We start from the raw sequence: 12,561 nt of genomic DNA, 5'->3' as shown, positions 1-12,561 counted from the left end.
CACTGTTGAGCTGAGCAGATTCTGGCAGAAGCCCCAGGCTGCGTTCTTCCCCAAGGCGCGTGCTTGTGGCTCCGCAGTCCCCTTAAGCCGTCCAGGCCCCATGGGGCTACACCAGCTGACCTTCGGGACTGTTTGCAACCCCTTCCAGTTGGTTCTTTCAAGATGCAGAAAGCACCCCCTCAGAATAAGGGAAGAGGTTTTTCTTTGGATCTGGTTTCACAGAATCTTTACGATTATTTGGCACCATGGTAACAGGTGCACTGTTTCAGCTAGACAGGATTAAAATTGAATTTTGATCCTGGGAAAGAAATATTTGGGGGAAAAAGCTCTAGGCGTTCTCAGTTACTGTGGGTTGCTTCTGTGAGAAAATCTGGCATCTCACGCCTGCATTTCACTCCTTCTGATGGCGTTACAACCAGTGTGTTCCACCAGGATCACAACCCAGATCCCACCCTCAGCACGCTCACAGCCCGTGCAGCCCGCCGCTCGGCTCTAGAGCTCGAGCTGGCCGCAGTGACCGGGCTGTCCCGGAGCTGGGGACACTCGGGTCTGAGGTCATGGTTTAAAGGGTGCAGCATCACATCCCAGAAGGACAGCTTGCTCCCTGCTGTTGCCAGGTCAGCTCCAGAACCGCGTTTACTTCTTCAAGGGCACCATAGGGAGCCTTGATGTTGCCACAAAGGGGCTTTGTGACTTGCACAGAACTTCGTTTATTACCTGTAAGAAAGGATCTGAGTTGTTATCAAAGCTTTGGAATTGTTTTATATTTCTTCTGAAAGTCCTTTCGCTGTGAGACTTAATGAAGGAAAAATGAATGGAGGGAGCAGGTGCTGGAGAGCCATCCACGCCTTCCTCTGTGTTACCTCTCCCTCCCTCCCTCTGTCTCTCTCTTTTAAAGATCTATTTATTTATTTGAAAGGCAGAGTTAGAGCATGAGTGAGCGCAGCCTCCATCTGCTGGTTCACTCCCCAGTTGGCCGCAATGGCCAGCACTGGACCAAGACAAAGTCAGGAGCCAGGGACTCCATCCCAGTCTGCTGTGTTGGTGGCAGAGCCCCGTGCACTTGGCCCCAGGACACAAACTGCTGCCCATATGGGATGCTGGCATCGCAGGTGCAGCCTTGCCTGTGGTGCCACAGCACCAACTCCCCTCTCCCACACCGTCTGGCAAGCTCAGGACCCCTCTGGCATGGACGCTGAGTAGAGACCGTTCTGTCGTAGTCAGCTCAGGGGTTCCTGGCTGACTGCCTGGACAGGGGTGCGTACCCTTGCAGCCGCCTGTGAACCCCTAAGGGGTTCCTCGCACAGTTGCTGCAGTCTGAGGGCGGTCACCTCATCACCACTCGTGCTTCCTGCAGCTGTGCAGGGAGAGGCGCGAGGAGATGGCTCATCTTGCTTGGGTTCAGGGTGTTAGGGCGTGACCGTTGCTGCATCTGTGCGTGCCTAGGCTTTTCTCTCTCTCCTGGTATCATCAGGAATACACAAGTAGGCAAGGACTGTACATGCTGGGTGCTCGCTTTGTGTTCTTAGGTTCTGTGTGTGCAAGTGTGTGACTGGTAGCCATGAGGAGTTCATTACCCAACGCCACGAATCCAGATTCACCTGGGAAACCAAGCTGACATTTGCATTTCACAGGCCCGAGAGTTTGCAGACAAAATACTTTAAACCAGTTTGATTTCCTGGGACAAGAAGGTTTGCACGTACTCATTTATCAGACGGTTGGGATTGTCCAGCATAAGGCTCATCTTTTCATGAAGGCGGGTCCCAAAGGTCTCATCACGGTGGTGGTTATGAGCTTGGATGAGGTGACTGTATTCAGAAGATGGCTTCACAGTCTGTGATGCATCAGGTGCAGCGCAGGGCTGAGATCACCGAGGCTGTCCCACGCTGGGAGTGTCAGGGGCAGTGCAGGGCTGAGGTCACCGTGGCTGCCCCAGGGCTGGGAGTGTCAGGGGCAGTGCAGGGCTGAGGTCACCGTGGCTGCCCCAGGGCTGGGAGTGTCAGGGGCAGTGCAGGGCTGAGGTCACCGTGGCTGCCCCAGGGCTGGGAGTGTCAGGGGCAGTGCAGGGCTGAGGTCACCGTGGCTGCCCCAGGGCTGGGAGTGTCAGGGGCAGTGCAGGGCTGAGGTCACCGTGGCTGCCCCAGGGCTGGGAGTGTCAGGGGCAGTGCAGGGCTGAGGTCAACGTGGCTGCCCCAGGGCTGGGAGCGTCAGGTGCAGTGCAGGGCTGAGGTCACCGTGGCTGCCCCAGGGCTGGGAGTGTCAGGGGCAGTGCAGGGCTGAGGTCACCGTGGCTGCCCACGCTGGGAGTGTCAGGGGCAGTGCAGGGCTGAGGTCACCGTGGCTGCCCACGCTGGGAGTGTCAGGTGCAGTGCAGGGCTGAGGTCACCGTGGCTGCCCACGCTGGGAGTGTCAGGGGCAGTGCAGGGCTGAGGTCACCGTGGCTGCCCCAGGGCTGGGAGTGTCAGGGGCAGTGCAGGGCTGAGGTCACCGTGGCTGCCCACGCTGGGAGTGTCAGGGGCAGTGCAGGGCTGAGGTCACCGTGGCAGCCCACACTGGGAGCGTCAGGGGCAGTGCAGGGCTGAGGTCACCGTGGCTGCCCCAGGGCTGGGAGTGTCAGGTGCAGTGCAGGGCTGAGGTCACCGTGCTGCCCCAGGGCTGGGAGCGTCAGGGGCAGTGCAGGGCTGAGGTCCCCGTGGCTGCCCCAGCCCTGGGAGTGTCAGGGGCAGTGCAGGGCTGAGGTCACCGTGGCTGCCCCAGGGCTGGGAGTGTCAGGTGCAGTGCAGGGCTGAGGTCACCGTGGCTGCCCCAGGGCTGGGAGTATCAGGGGCAGTGCAGGGCTGAGGTCACCGTGGCTGCTCCAGGGCTGGGAGTGTCAGGGGCAGTGCAGGGCTGAGGTCACGTGGCTGCCCACGCTGGGAGTGTCAGGGGCAGTGCAGGGCTGAGGTCACCGTGGCTGCACCAGGGCTGGGAGCGTCAGGGGCAGTGCAGGGCTGAGGTCACCGTGGCTGCCCCAGGGCTGGGAGTGTCAGGGGCAGTGCAGGGCTGAGGTCACCGTGGCTGCCCCACGCTGGGAGTGTCAGGGGCAGTGCAGGGCTGAGGTCACCGTGGCTGCCCCAGGGCTGGGAGTGTCAGGTGCAGTGCAGGGCTGAGGTCACCGTGGCTGCCCACGCTGGGAGTGTCAGGGGCAGTGCAGGGCTGAGGTCACCGTGGCTGCCCCACGCTGGGAGTGTCAGGGGCAGTGCAGGGCTGAGGTCACCGTGGCTGCCCACGCTGGGAGTGTCAGGGGCAGTGCAGGGCTGAGGTCACCGTGGCTGCCCCAGGGCTGGGAGTGTCAGGGGCAGTGCAGGGCTGAGGTCACCGTGGCTGCCCACGCTGGGAGTGTCAGGTGCAGTGCAGGGCTGAGGTCACCGTGGCTGCCCACGCTGGGAGTGTCAGGGGCAGTGCAGGGCTGAGGTCACCGTGGCTGCCCACACTGGGAGCGTCAGGGGCAGTGCAGGGCTGAGGTCACCGTGGCTGCCCCAGGGCTGGGAGCGTCAGGGGCAGTGCAGGGCTGAGGTCCCCGTGGCTGTCCCAGGGCTCGGAGTGTGGGTTGTGTGCACAGACAGTCGTGCCATTTGACTGTTAGTGACAGGGAATGAGGTACTATCTCTCTGAAAGCTCTCTCTTGCTGTAGCATTTCCGTGGTCTAGGCCGCCCTTTCCACTGCATTGTGCCTACTTTGTCATTGCTGTATGACCCAACATAGGCTAATTTCTTTTCTACTTAAACAGCGGGCATTTGTTTAGTTTCTCGCTTTTAAAATTCTTATCTATTTTAATTGATGAGTAAAAAGTGTGCATTTATGGTGTAAACATGATGTTTTGATGTAAGTATATATTGTTGAGTGGTCAAATTAGCCTATGAAATACATACATTAGTTCACATACCTACTCCTTCGTGATGAGAACACTTAAAACTGTTTTCTTAGCTCTTTTGAAGTACAGCCACCCTGATGCACAATAGTTGTGAAATTTCTCTTTACTCTTTAAAAGTGCTATTTGATTGTGTTTTTTGTTTTTTTTTTTGTTTTTTTTTGTTTTTGTTTTTGTTTTTGTTTTTGTTTTTTACAGGCAGAGTGGATAGTGAGAGAGAGAGACAGAGAGAAAGGTCTTCCTTTTTGCCGTTGGTTCACCCTCCAATATCCGCTGCGGCCGGCGCATCGCGCTGATCTGAAGCTTGGAGCCAGGTGCTTTTCCTGGTCTCCCATGCGGGTGCAGGGCCCAAGGACTTGGGCCATCCTCCACTGCCTTCCCAGGCCATAGCAGAGAGCTGGCCTGGAAGAGGGGCAACCGGGATAGAATCTGGCGCCCTGACCGGGACTAGAATCTGGTGTGCCGGCGCCGCAAGGCGGAGGATTAGCCTGTTAAGCCATGGCGCCGGCCTATTTGATTGTTTTTTTTAAAAACATTTATTTATTTACTTGAAAGAGTTACACAGAAAGGCAGAGAGAGAGAGAGAGAGAGGTCTTGTATCCGCTGGTTCACTCCCCAGGTGGCCGCAAAGGCCAGAGCTGCACCGATCCAAAGCCAAGAGCTGCTTCCTGGTCTCCCACGTGGCTGCAGGGGCCCAAGGACTTGGGCCATCTTCTGCTTTCCCAGGCACATGAGCAGGGAGCTGGAGTGGAAGTGCAGCAGCCAGGAGTTAAACCAGCACCCATATGGGATGCTGGTGCTGCAGACGGCAGCTTACTTCTATGGCACAGCGCCAGCACTAGCAACTACGATTTCTGACCACTTGGCCAACTCGTGGCCTCTGTAGGCTGAGGAGCAGCCTCTGTGTTTTCTGTTCCTGCTTGGGCTGTTGTCTTGAACCAGTTCTGCACGCGTCCAATCCTCCTGGCCTGCTGGGCAGTCACTCACAGGCAGCCCCCAGAAGTGATGTGAATGTCTAGGGCAGGCAGGGTTTTGTTGACGTTAGCACCACCAGCTGGCTCTCTGCGGCTGCTCTCTCCCTTCTCTTTTTCAGAAGTACTTCCATTATAGAAGTCATACTTACTAGAGAAAATCCTCATATTAGGAAATACGAGAGGAACTAGCATTGTGGCACAGTGGGTTAAGCCACTGCTTTTAACACGAGCATCCCATATGAGCCCTGATTCAAGTCCTGGCTGCTCCGCTTCTGATCCAGGTCTCTGCTGATGCACCTGGGAAAGCAGCAGAGGATGGCCCGAGAGCTTGGGCCCCTTCGCCCATGTGGGAGACCCAGATGGAGTTCCTGGCTTCTGGCTTCAGCCCAGCCCAACCCTATCCATTGTGGCCATTTGGAGAGTGAACCAGTGAATGGAAGATCTCTTTCTCCCTCTGTGTTCTACCTTTCAAATAAATTTTAAAAAAATACAGGAAATTGGAGAATATCATCCACCACATCAACATGTAATCTCCTTAACACTTGGAGTGTTTCTGTGCTGTCTTTTCCCCGCATACTTAAATTATTTCATTTTCAAAAGTCTAACTGCTTTTTAAAAGCCATTATTGGTGAAATACACATAACATAAAATTTTCCCTTTTAACCATTTTAACTTTCCTCTTAAAAGTGGGAGCTGGATCCCTGCTATGGCCTGGGAAAGCAGTAGAGGATGCCCCAAGTCCTTGGGTCCCTGCACCCATGTGGGAGACCCGGAGGAGGCTCCTGGCTCCGGCTTGGCCCAGCTCTGGCCACTGCAACCGTTTGGGAAGTGAACCAGTGGATAGAAGACCTCTCTCTCTCTCTCTTTCCTTCTGGCTCTGTATCTCTGTTTTCAAATAAATAATTTCTTAAAAAAGTGGGAGCTAATTTCCTACAGACAGCAGCTTTTTCATGCTTCTTCAGCTTTTTTCTTTCTCCATCGTAGTGCTGACGTCTAATACCCCGTCACAGCGCTGACGTCCGATACCGCGTCACAGTGCTGACGTCCGATACCCTGTCACAGTGCTGACGTCCGATACCGCGTCACAGTGCTGACGTCCGATACCCTGTCACAGTGCTGACGTCCGATACCGCGTCACAGTGCTGACGTCTGATACCACGTCATTTCGTGTGGGGGACTTGGGCATCCAAGGCCTTTGGTATCCACAGGGTCAGAACCCAAGCACCCCCTTGCCTACTGAGGGAGCCCTGTGTAGCGTTGCCATGACAACCAGGTCTCGGGCACACGGGGAGCTCCCTCTGGATGCCGGCCGAGGATCAGACCTGCTCCAAATGCCTTTGTCGGAAAGTTCTGTAAATTGGTCAGCCGTGCAGCTCCAGGTGCCCGTCCTTTACCTTTTCTTACGGAAGGTACGGGCCGCCTTTAGGTTACACAGGGCAGTTTTCCCCTGGGTACTCCCTTCCTCAGGGCCCCTGTAGTTTGGGTTTCCGGAAGCCGAAGGAGAGCGATCGGGCACTGTCAAGTACTCTGCCACCGGCGTGGGGTGTGTCTTCGGTCTGGGGCCTGTCTGGATTCCTCCAGGAGTAACCCGTCATTCTGGCCGTCTGCTGTTTGAGAGGCCGTGGGGTGACTTCACCGTTTGCTCTTCCTGCTGTTCCAGGGCCCCCTCTGCCCAGCTCAGGGAACGAGCAGCGTTCCTCAGCCTCCATCTTCGAACACGTGGACAGGATCTCCCGCTGCTCGGAGGCCGGCCGGAGGGTCCCCAGCAAGATCCAGCTGATCGCCATGCAGCCCATCCCGGCGCCCCCGGCGCCGCCGCCAGCGCTCGCCGACCGCGTGGCAGAGAGCAACAAGATCAACAAGGAGGTGATTGTTCTGGGGGAGACGTATGTCGGTGCAGAACTCATTCTCGCTGGGTCATTGCTGAACAGTGAGTGAAACATACAGTTCCACACGGTTGTGTTATTGTGTTAAGCCGTGAACTGGTGACAGGTGTTCTGCATTTAAAATATGGGGCACTTTGAGTATTCTTCATCTGAAATTCTCAGGATCAATTAGAAGTCTCTCCGATTTCGGGTTATTTTCCCCCAGATTTTGGAGTATTTGCTTGTACGTCAGTGAGGACCCAGGTCTGTGAACATGAGAACCGCTTAGGCGTGTATGTCCACCATAGATATGCACGTAGGCTGGAGATAATTTTGCACTCTAATTCTAATAATTTTGTGCACAACACAGTTTCATGGAATAGAATTTTCCACTTGTGGTGCATTGTGGGTGCTCGACAAGCTCTGGATTTCGGCTCTTTGGCCTGGGGATGTTCAACCTGTCCTCGTTTTTTTTTTTTTTTAAGATCAGGAACTGCGCAAGGCCACTGCCAGACACACACACATGAAGGGCACACTGAGCTGTGACCCCTGGAAGGTCGGTGCGGTCTGCTGCCGCTCCGGCTCACTGCCGAGCCCTAGTTCAGGCCCCGGGCGGGACCAGTTCCCGCTTTGATGCCGTTGGGGATGGTGGGGCCGGGGTCCCAGGCAGTGGGCTTTGGCTGTGGAATGCCAATGTGTTGGCAGCAGCTGCGCCTTACGCTGAAGTTCTCTGCAGTAGTGTTATTACTGGACGTGGAAAGTCGTTATCTCGGGGTGTACCTGTCTCCTTAGGGGACACAGCGTCTTCAGAGTGTCCCTGGCCTATTTCCCAGGGCTGAGTGATGTCCCCTCCTGCTATGGGGGAGGAGAACGCGGCTCCCGCTGCGCCCACAGGCTCCTAGGCACTGGGGTCAGTGCCCCACGCGGCCAGTCCCGGGTGGCGCAGGGGGGCCCGGCGGGCAGGGCTCCCCCAGCCCGGGTCTCTGAGCCGCCCAGCTGCCCCTGCCCGCAGATCCAGACCGCGCTGCGCCACAAATCGGAGATCGAGCACCACCGCAACAAGATCCGCCTGCGCGCCAAGCGCCGCGGCCACTACGAGTTCCCGGTGGTGGACGAGCTGTCCTCCGGCGACACCAGGGAGCGGCACCGCGTGTACCGCAGGGCACAGATGCAGATCGACAAGATCCTGGACCCCACGGCCAGTGTGCCCTCCGTGTTCATAGAGCCCCGGAAGAGGTAGGCGCCGCGCCGGGGCCGGGACGGGTGGGGCCCTCGGTTTTCTTTCCGGCCTTCCCTGCTGGGCGCCTCCGCTCGCCGCCCAGCCTTTTCTCTGCCCCTCTGTGGCGACTCTGCCAGCCATGGGAGCCAGTGCATAGCAGGTGCGGACTGCCTGCCTGCTCCGGCCACCCGACCTCCCGTACTCTCTGCCCCTCTGTGGCGACTCTGCCAGCCACAGGAGCCAGTGCATAGCAGGTGCGGACTGCCTGCCTGCTCCGGCCGCCCCACCCGCAGGCCCGCAGAGGGCCGCCGCCTCCCTTACTCTGCCTCCCGCTGTGGACCGCGAGAGCCGCCCACTGTGCAGCAGCGGGGTCGGGCCCCTGGGGCTAGGGGCTCTCGGGCTCTCCAGACGTCCCCTCACCCCAGTCACGTGGTGGCCGCAGACCGCCTGGGCTGCCCTCTAGTCCGCGGGGGCGCCGAGCTGTTTCCCCCTCCCCAGAGGGTCTCTTTCTCCCGCAGCTCACGGATTAAGCGTTCCCCTAAGCCCCGCCGGAAGCACCAGGTCAACGGCTGCCCCGCGGACGCGGAGAAGGACCGGCTCATCACCACCGACAGCGACGGCACCTACAAGAGGCCTCCGGGCGTGCACAACTCTGCCTACATCGGGTGCCCGGTGCGTCAGGCCGGGCGGGGGCGAGGGGAGCAGAGCTCTGGGTCTGTGCTCCCCGGCCCTGGCTCCTTCCGCGGAGAGACTTGATTGACAGCAGCCAGTCAGCTACTGGCCAACCCCCTGGGAAGATCCGCCTTTTTCTTCCCTTGCCTTGGGTGAGCCCCGTGGGCGCTTCCCAAGGTCTCGAGGGCTCCGCCCTCCTCGCTGGAGCCGGACACCGAAGATGGCAGCCCTGGGCCGTGGGTCGGTCGGCCTTCTCGGTGGTGGTGGGGTGTTAGGGTGATGCCCCCTCCTGCCTCCAGGACCTTAGGAAGACGCGGAAGTTCGTTTGGGAAAAGGCACTGAAGCGGTGTTTATTTTAGCGCAGACAGCTTCTAGGTCCGGGCAGCCCTTCTTTCCCATGCATATTTTCCATGACCCTTTTGAAGATTTTTTTAAAAAATATTTATTTATTTTACTTGAAAGTCAGAGTTACAGAGAGAGAGGTCTTCCATCCACTGGTTCACTCTCCAGATGGCCACAACGGCCAGAGCTGTGCCGATCTGAAGCCAGGAGCCAAGAGCTTCTCCTGGTCTCCCACGTGGGTGCAGGGCCCCAAGGACCTGGGCCATCCTCCACTGCCTTCCCAGGCCATAGCAGAGAGCTGGTTCGGAAGTGGAGCAGCCGGGCCTCGAACCAGCATCTATGGGCTTTAGCAATCTTTGCACCAGAATAAGCTTAATCTCATTTTCCATGAACCCCTCGTATGCGTACTTTGTTTTGATAGGAAAAAGCTTAGTGGAAGTGAAGAAATAATAAAGAAATAGATTTTTTTCCCCTCCCAAACTGAAAGGGGCTGCGAGAGTTGCTGGGAGTGTTAAAGGCAGACATTGGTAGCATGGAGACCACACACAGATCCCACCAAGCAGGGAGGAAAGGGCCACCAGCCTCGCAGAGGAGCTGGGGGAGACAGCCCCTCCCCCTCCCGGAGATGCTCACAGACCATCCCTTTAGGGCAGGAGGGAGCAGAGAGCAGGTGCTTGGACCAGGGACTCTGGTGCCAAGGACCACTTCAGGTGGAACACATGCAGCCAGCCATTTCTTTGTACTCTGAGACACACATAACTAACCCTGAAAGATACCAAGTTACATAAATAAAAGATACTGAAAGATACCAAGTTACATAAAAGATACTGAGAGATACCAAGTTACATAAAAGATACTGAGAGATACCAGGTTACATAAAAGATACTGAGAGATACCAAGTTACATAAAAGATACTGAGAGATACCAAGTTACATAAAAGATACTGAGAGATACCAAGTTACATAAAGGTGCCAGACAGGACTTGGACTTGGGGCCTGCGGAGAAGTGAAGGATCGTCGGCAAGAACCAGGCTTTTCCTTGCAAGCTTACTATATTCCTCGCACCCTGGTCTCTAACTGCTCCGGGGGCTGGCGGGGTCCCAGGGAGTTAGCAAGGCCGCGCATGGGCCTGCAGTGCGCCTGCGCTGTTCTTGGCAGCAGGAGTGGAGTCCTTGCTGTTCCTTCCTGAGGAGTGGGGCCACTGCGCCACAGTGCCGGCCCCCATTTATTTTTTAAATAAATATTTTTTAAAAATTTATTTATTTGTTTGAAAGGAAGAGTTACAGAGAGAGCGAGAGTGAAAGAGATTGACCTTCCATCTGCTGGTTCACTCCCCAAATGGCCGGAGCTGCGCTGATCTGAAGCCAGGGGCCAGGAGCTTCTTCTGGGTCTCCCACGCGGGTGGAGGGGCCCCAGGACTTGGGCCATCTTCTGCTGCTTTCCCAGGCCACAGCAGAGAGCTGGACTGGAAGAGGAGCAGCTGGGGCTCCAACTGGAATCCATATTACTGGCAGTGGCTTAACCCATTATGCCACAGCTCTGGCCCCCGAGTTTTTCTTTTTATTCAGCTCAGTGGCCCAGACATACACAGGGATGTCTTGTGGCTCTGTGGTGAGTGACGCATTCTGGGGAGGTGGAGCTGCCCTAAGGATGCCCGGAGAGCATGGGGCCCCCCTCCCCAGGGCAGCAGCTTGGCTCTTTCCTTTTGCAGTAACTGGAGCATTTGCGTTATGGAACTAGTAAGAATCTTCTCTCTCTGCTTCCCTGTTTTGTCTTTTGCAATTTACCCAGTGTATATTATGACAACATTTTTTCATACCACTGGATCAGGAAACAAGATTTAAAAAATCTTAATGGTTGCTTAGATTCCTGTTTTTAAAACAATGGGTATTGAAAAAAATTTTTTAAAGATTTATTTCTTTATTTGAAAGTCAGAGTTATATAGAGAGAGCAAGAGACAGAGAGAAAGAATCTTCCATTCACTGATTCACTCCCCAGATGGCTGTAACAGCCAAGGCTGGGCCAGGCTAAAGCTAGGAGCCAGGAGCCCCATCCAGGTCTCCCACATGGGTGCAGGGGCCCAAGCACTTGCACCATCTGCTGCTGCTTTTCCCAGGCCATAGCAGGGAGCTGGATCAGACTGCTGTGAGATGCCGGTGCCCATATAGGATGGTCATATCGCAGACGCTGGCTTTACCTGCTGCGCCACAATGCTGGGCTCCTAGGACATAATTTAAGTCTTTCTTAATAGCTCACATTATAATGTTTTAATTTGGAAGACATATGGTTCCTGAATAAATAATTCTCACCATTTGCTATTGTAGAAAGTTGTTACACACACATACACACACACAGTTTTAAATGGTGGCAACTTTGACCTCTTCTGGGGGTTGTGGGGGACTTTTTTTTCCCTACTGCTAATAGTCAATGATGGGACCGGCACTGTGGCCTGGAAGGTTAAGCCACTGCCTGCAGTGCCAGCATCCCAACTTGGCACTGATTCAAGTCCCAGCTGTTCCACTTCTGATCCAGTTTCCTGCTGATGTGCCTGGGAAAGCAGTAAAAGATGGCCCAAGTGCTTGGGTCTCTGCCACTCACATGGGAGACCCAGATAAAGCTCTTGGCTCCTGGCTTCAGCCTGGCCCAGCCCTGGACATTGCAGCCATCTCAGGGAGTGAACCAGCAGATGGAAGATCTCTCTCCCCCACCCCCCTCTCTGTTTCTCTGCCTTTCAAATAAAGAAGTAAATCTTTTTTTTTTTTTTTTTGTTTGACAGGCAGAGTGGACAGAGAGAGAGAGAGACAGAGAGAAAGGTCTTCCTTTGCCGTTGGTGCACCCTCCAATGGCCTCTGCACTGATCCGAAGGCAGGAGCCAGGTGCTTATCCTGGTCTCCCATGGGGTGCAGGGCCCAAGCACTTGAGCCATCCTCCACTGTACTCCCTGGCCACAGCAGAGAGCTGGACTGGAAGAGGGGCAACCGGGACAGAACCGGCGCCCCAACTGGGACTAGAACCCGGTGTGCTGGCGCTGCAAGGCGGAGGATTAGCCTAGTGAGCCGCGGCACCGGTCCACATTTTAAAATTAGGTTGAAATTTTCCCTAACACCAGGAGAATGGTGAAGCTGGGTTTTGTTTCCGGGTGGCCCCCAAAGCGCGTGTGTGAGTTGTCTCTCCTTGTCTTTCCCCCTGCAGTCCGACCCCGACCTCCCAGCCGACGTGCAGACGCCGTCCTCAGCGGAGCTGGGCAGGTACCCGGGCCTGCCCTTCCCGGCCTCCCAGTATGTCCCCCCGCAGCCGTCCATCGAGGAGGCACGCCAGACCATGCACTCCCTGCTGGACGACGCCTTTGCCCTCGTGGCCCCCAGCAGCCAGCCGGTCAGCGCCGCAGGTGCAGGCCCCGGGGGCCCTGCCGGCCTGCCTGTGAACAGCACCCCATCCCGGGAACAGAGGCGGACTGCCCAGTGGGGCTCCTTCTGCAGCCCAGCCCAGACAGCCAGCACCCCCTGCAGCGTGAGTACCCGGAATTCTCCCCGCGGTGAGATGCTGGGGTTTTGTTACGAATGAAAGCTTCTGTTGTCT

The 12,561-nt window shown here is 56.2% G+C and overlaps 1 protein-coding gene across 1 annotated transcript in view; it reads left to right on the top strand.

The window, feature by feature from the left end:
* The window catches only part of KIAA1549 (KIAA1549 ortholog), a 150,429-nt gene that overhangs the window by 110,424 nt on the left and 27,444 nt on the right, over positions 1-12,561 (top strand). The window contains exons 15-18 of the mRNA XM_062190478.1: positions 6,546-6,751; positions 7,763-7,986; positions 8,488-8,641; positions 12,175-12,492. Coding sequence (XP_062046462.1) covers positions 6,546-6,751; positions 7,763-7,986; positions 8,488-8,641; positions 12,175-12,492 — 902 coding nt within the window. The remainder of the gene's footprint in view (positions 1-6,545; positions 6,752-7,762; positions 7,987-8,487; positions 8,642-12,174; positions 12,493-12,561) is intronic.

This window comes from Lepus europaeus, chromosome 1, assembly GCF_033115175.1.
Source record: "Lepus europaeus isolate LE1 chromosome 1, mLepTim1.pri, whole genome shotgun sequence".
In the NCBI taxonomy this organism is placed as follows: Eukaryota; Metazoa; Chordata; class Mammalia; order Lagomorpha; family Leporidae; genus Lepus; species Lepus europaeus.
Note: the sequence above shows the minus strand (reverse complement) of the source record. Positions and strands in the feature narration are given on the sequence as shown.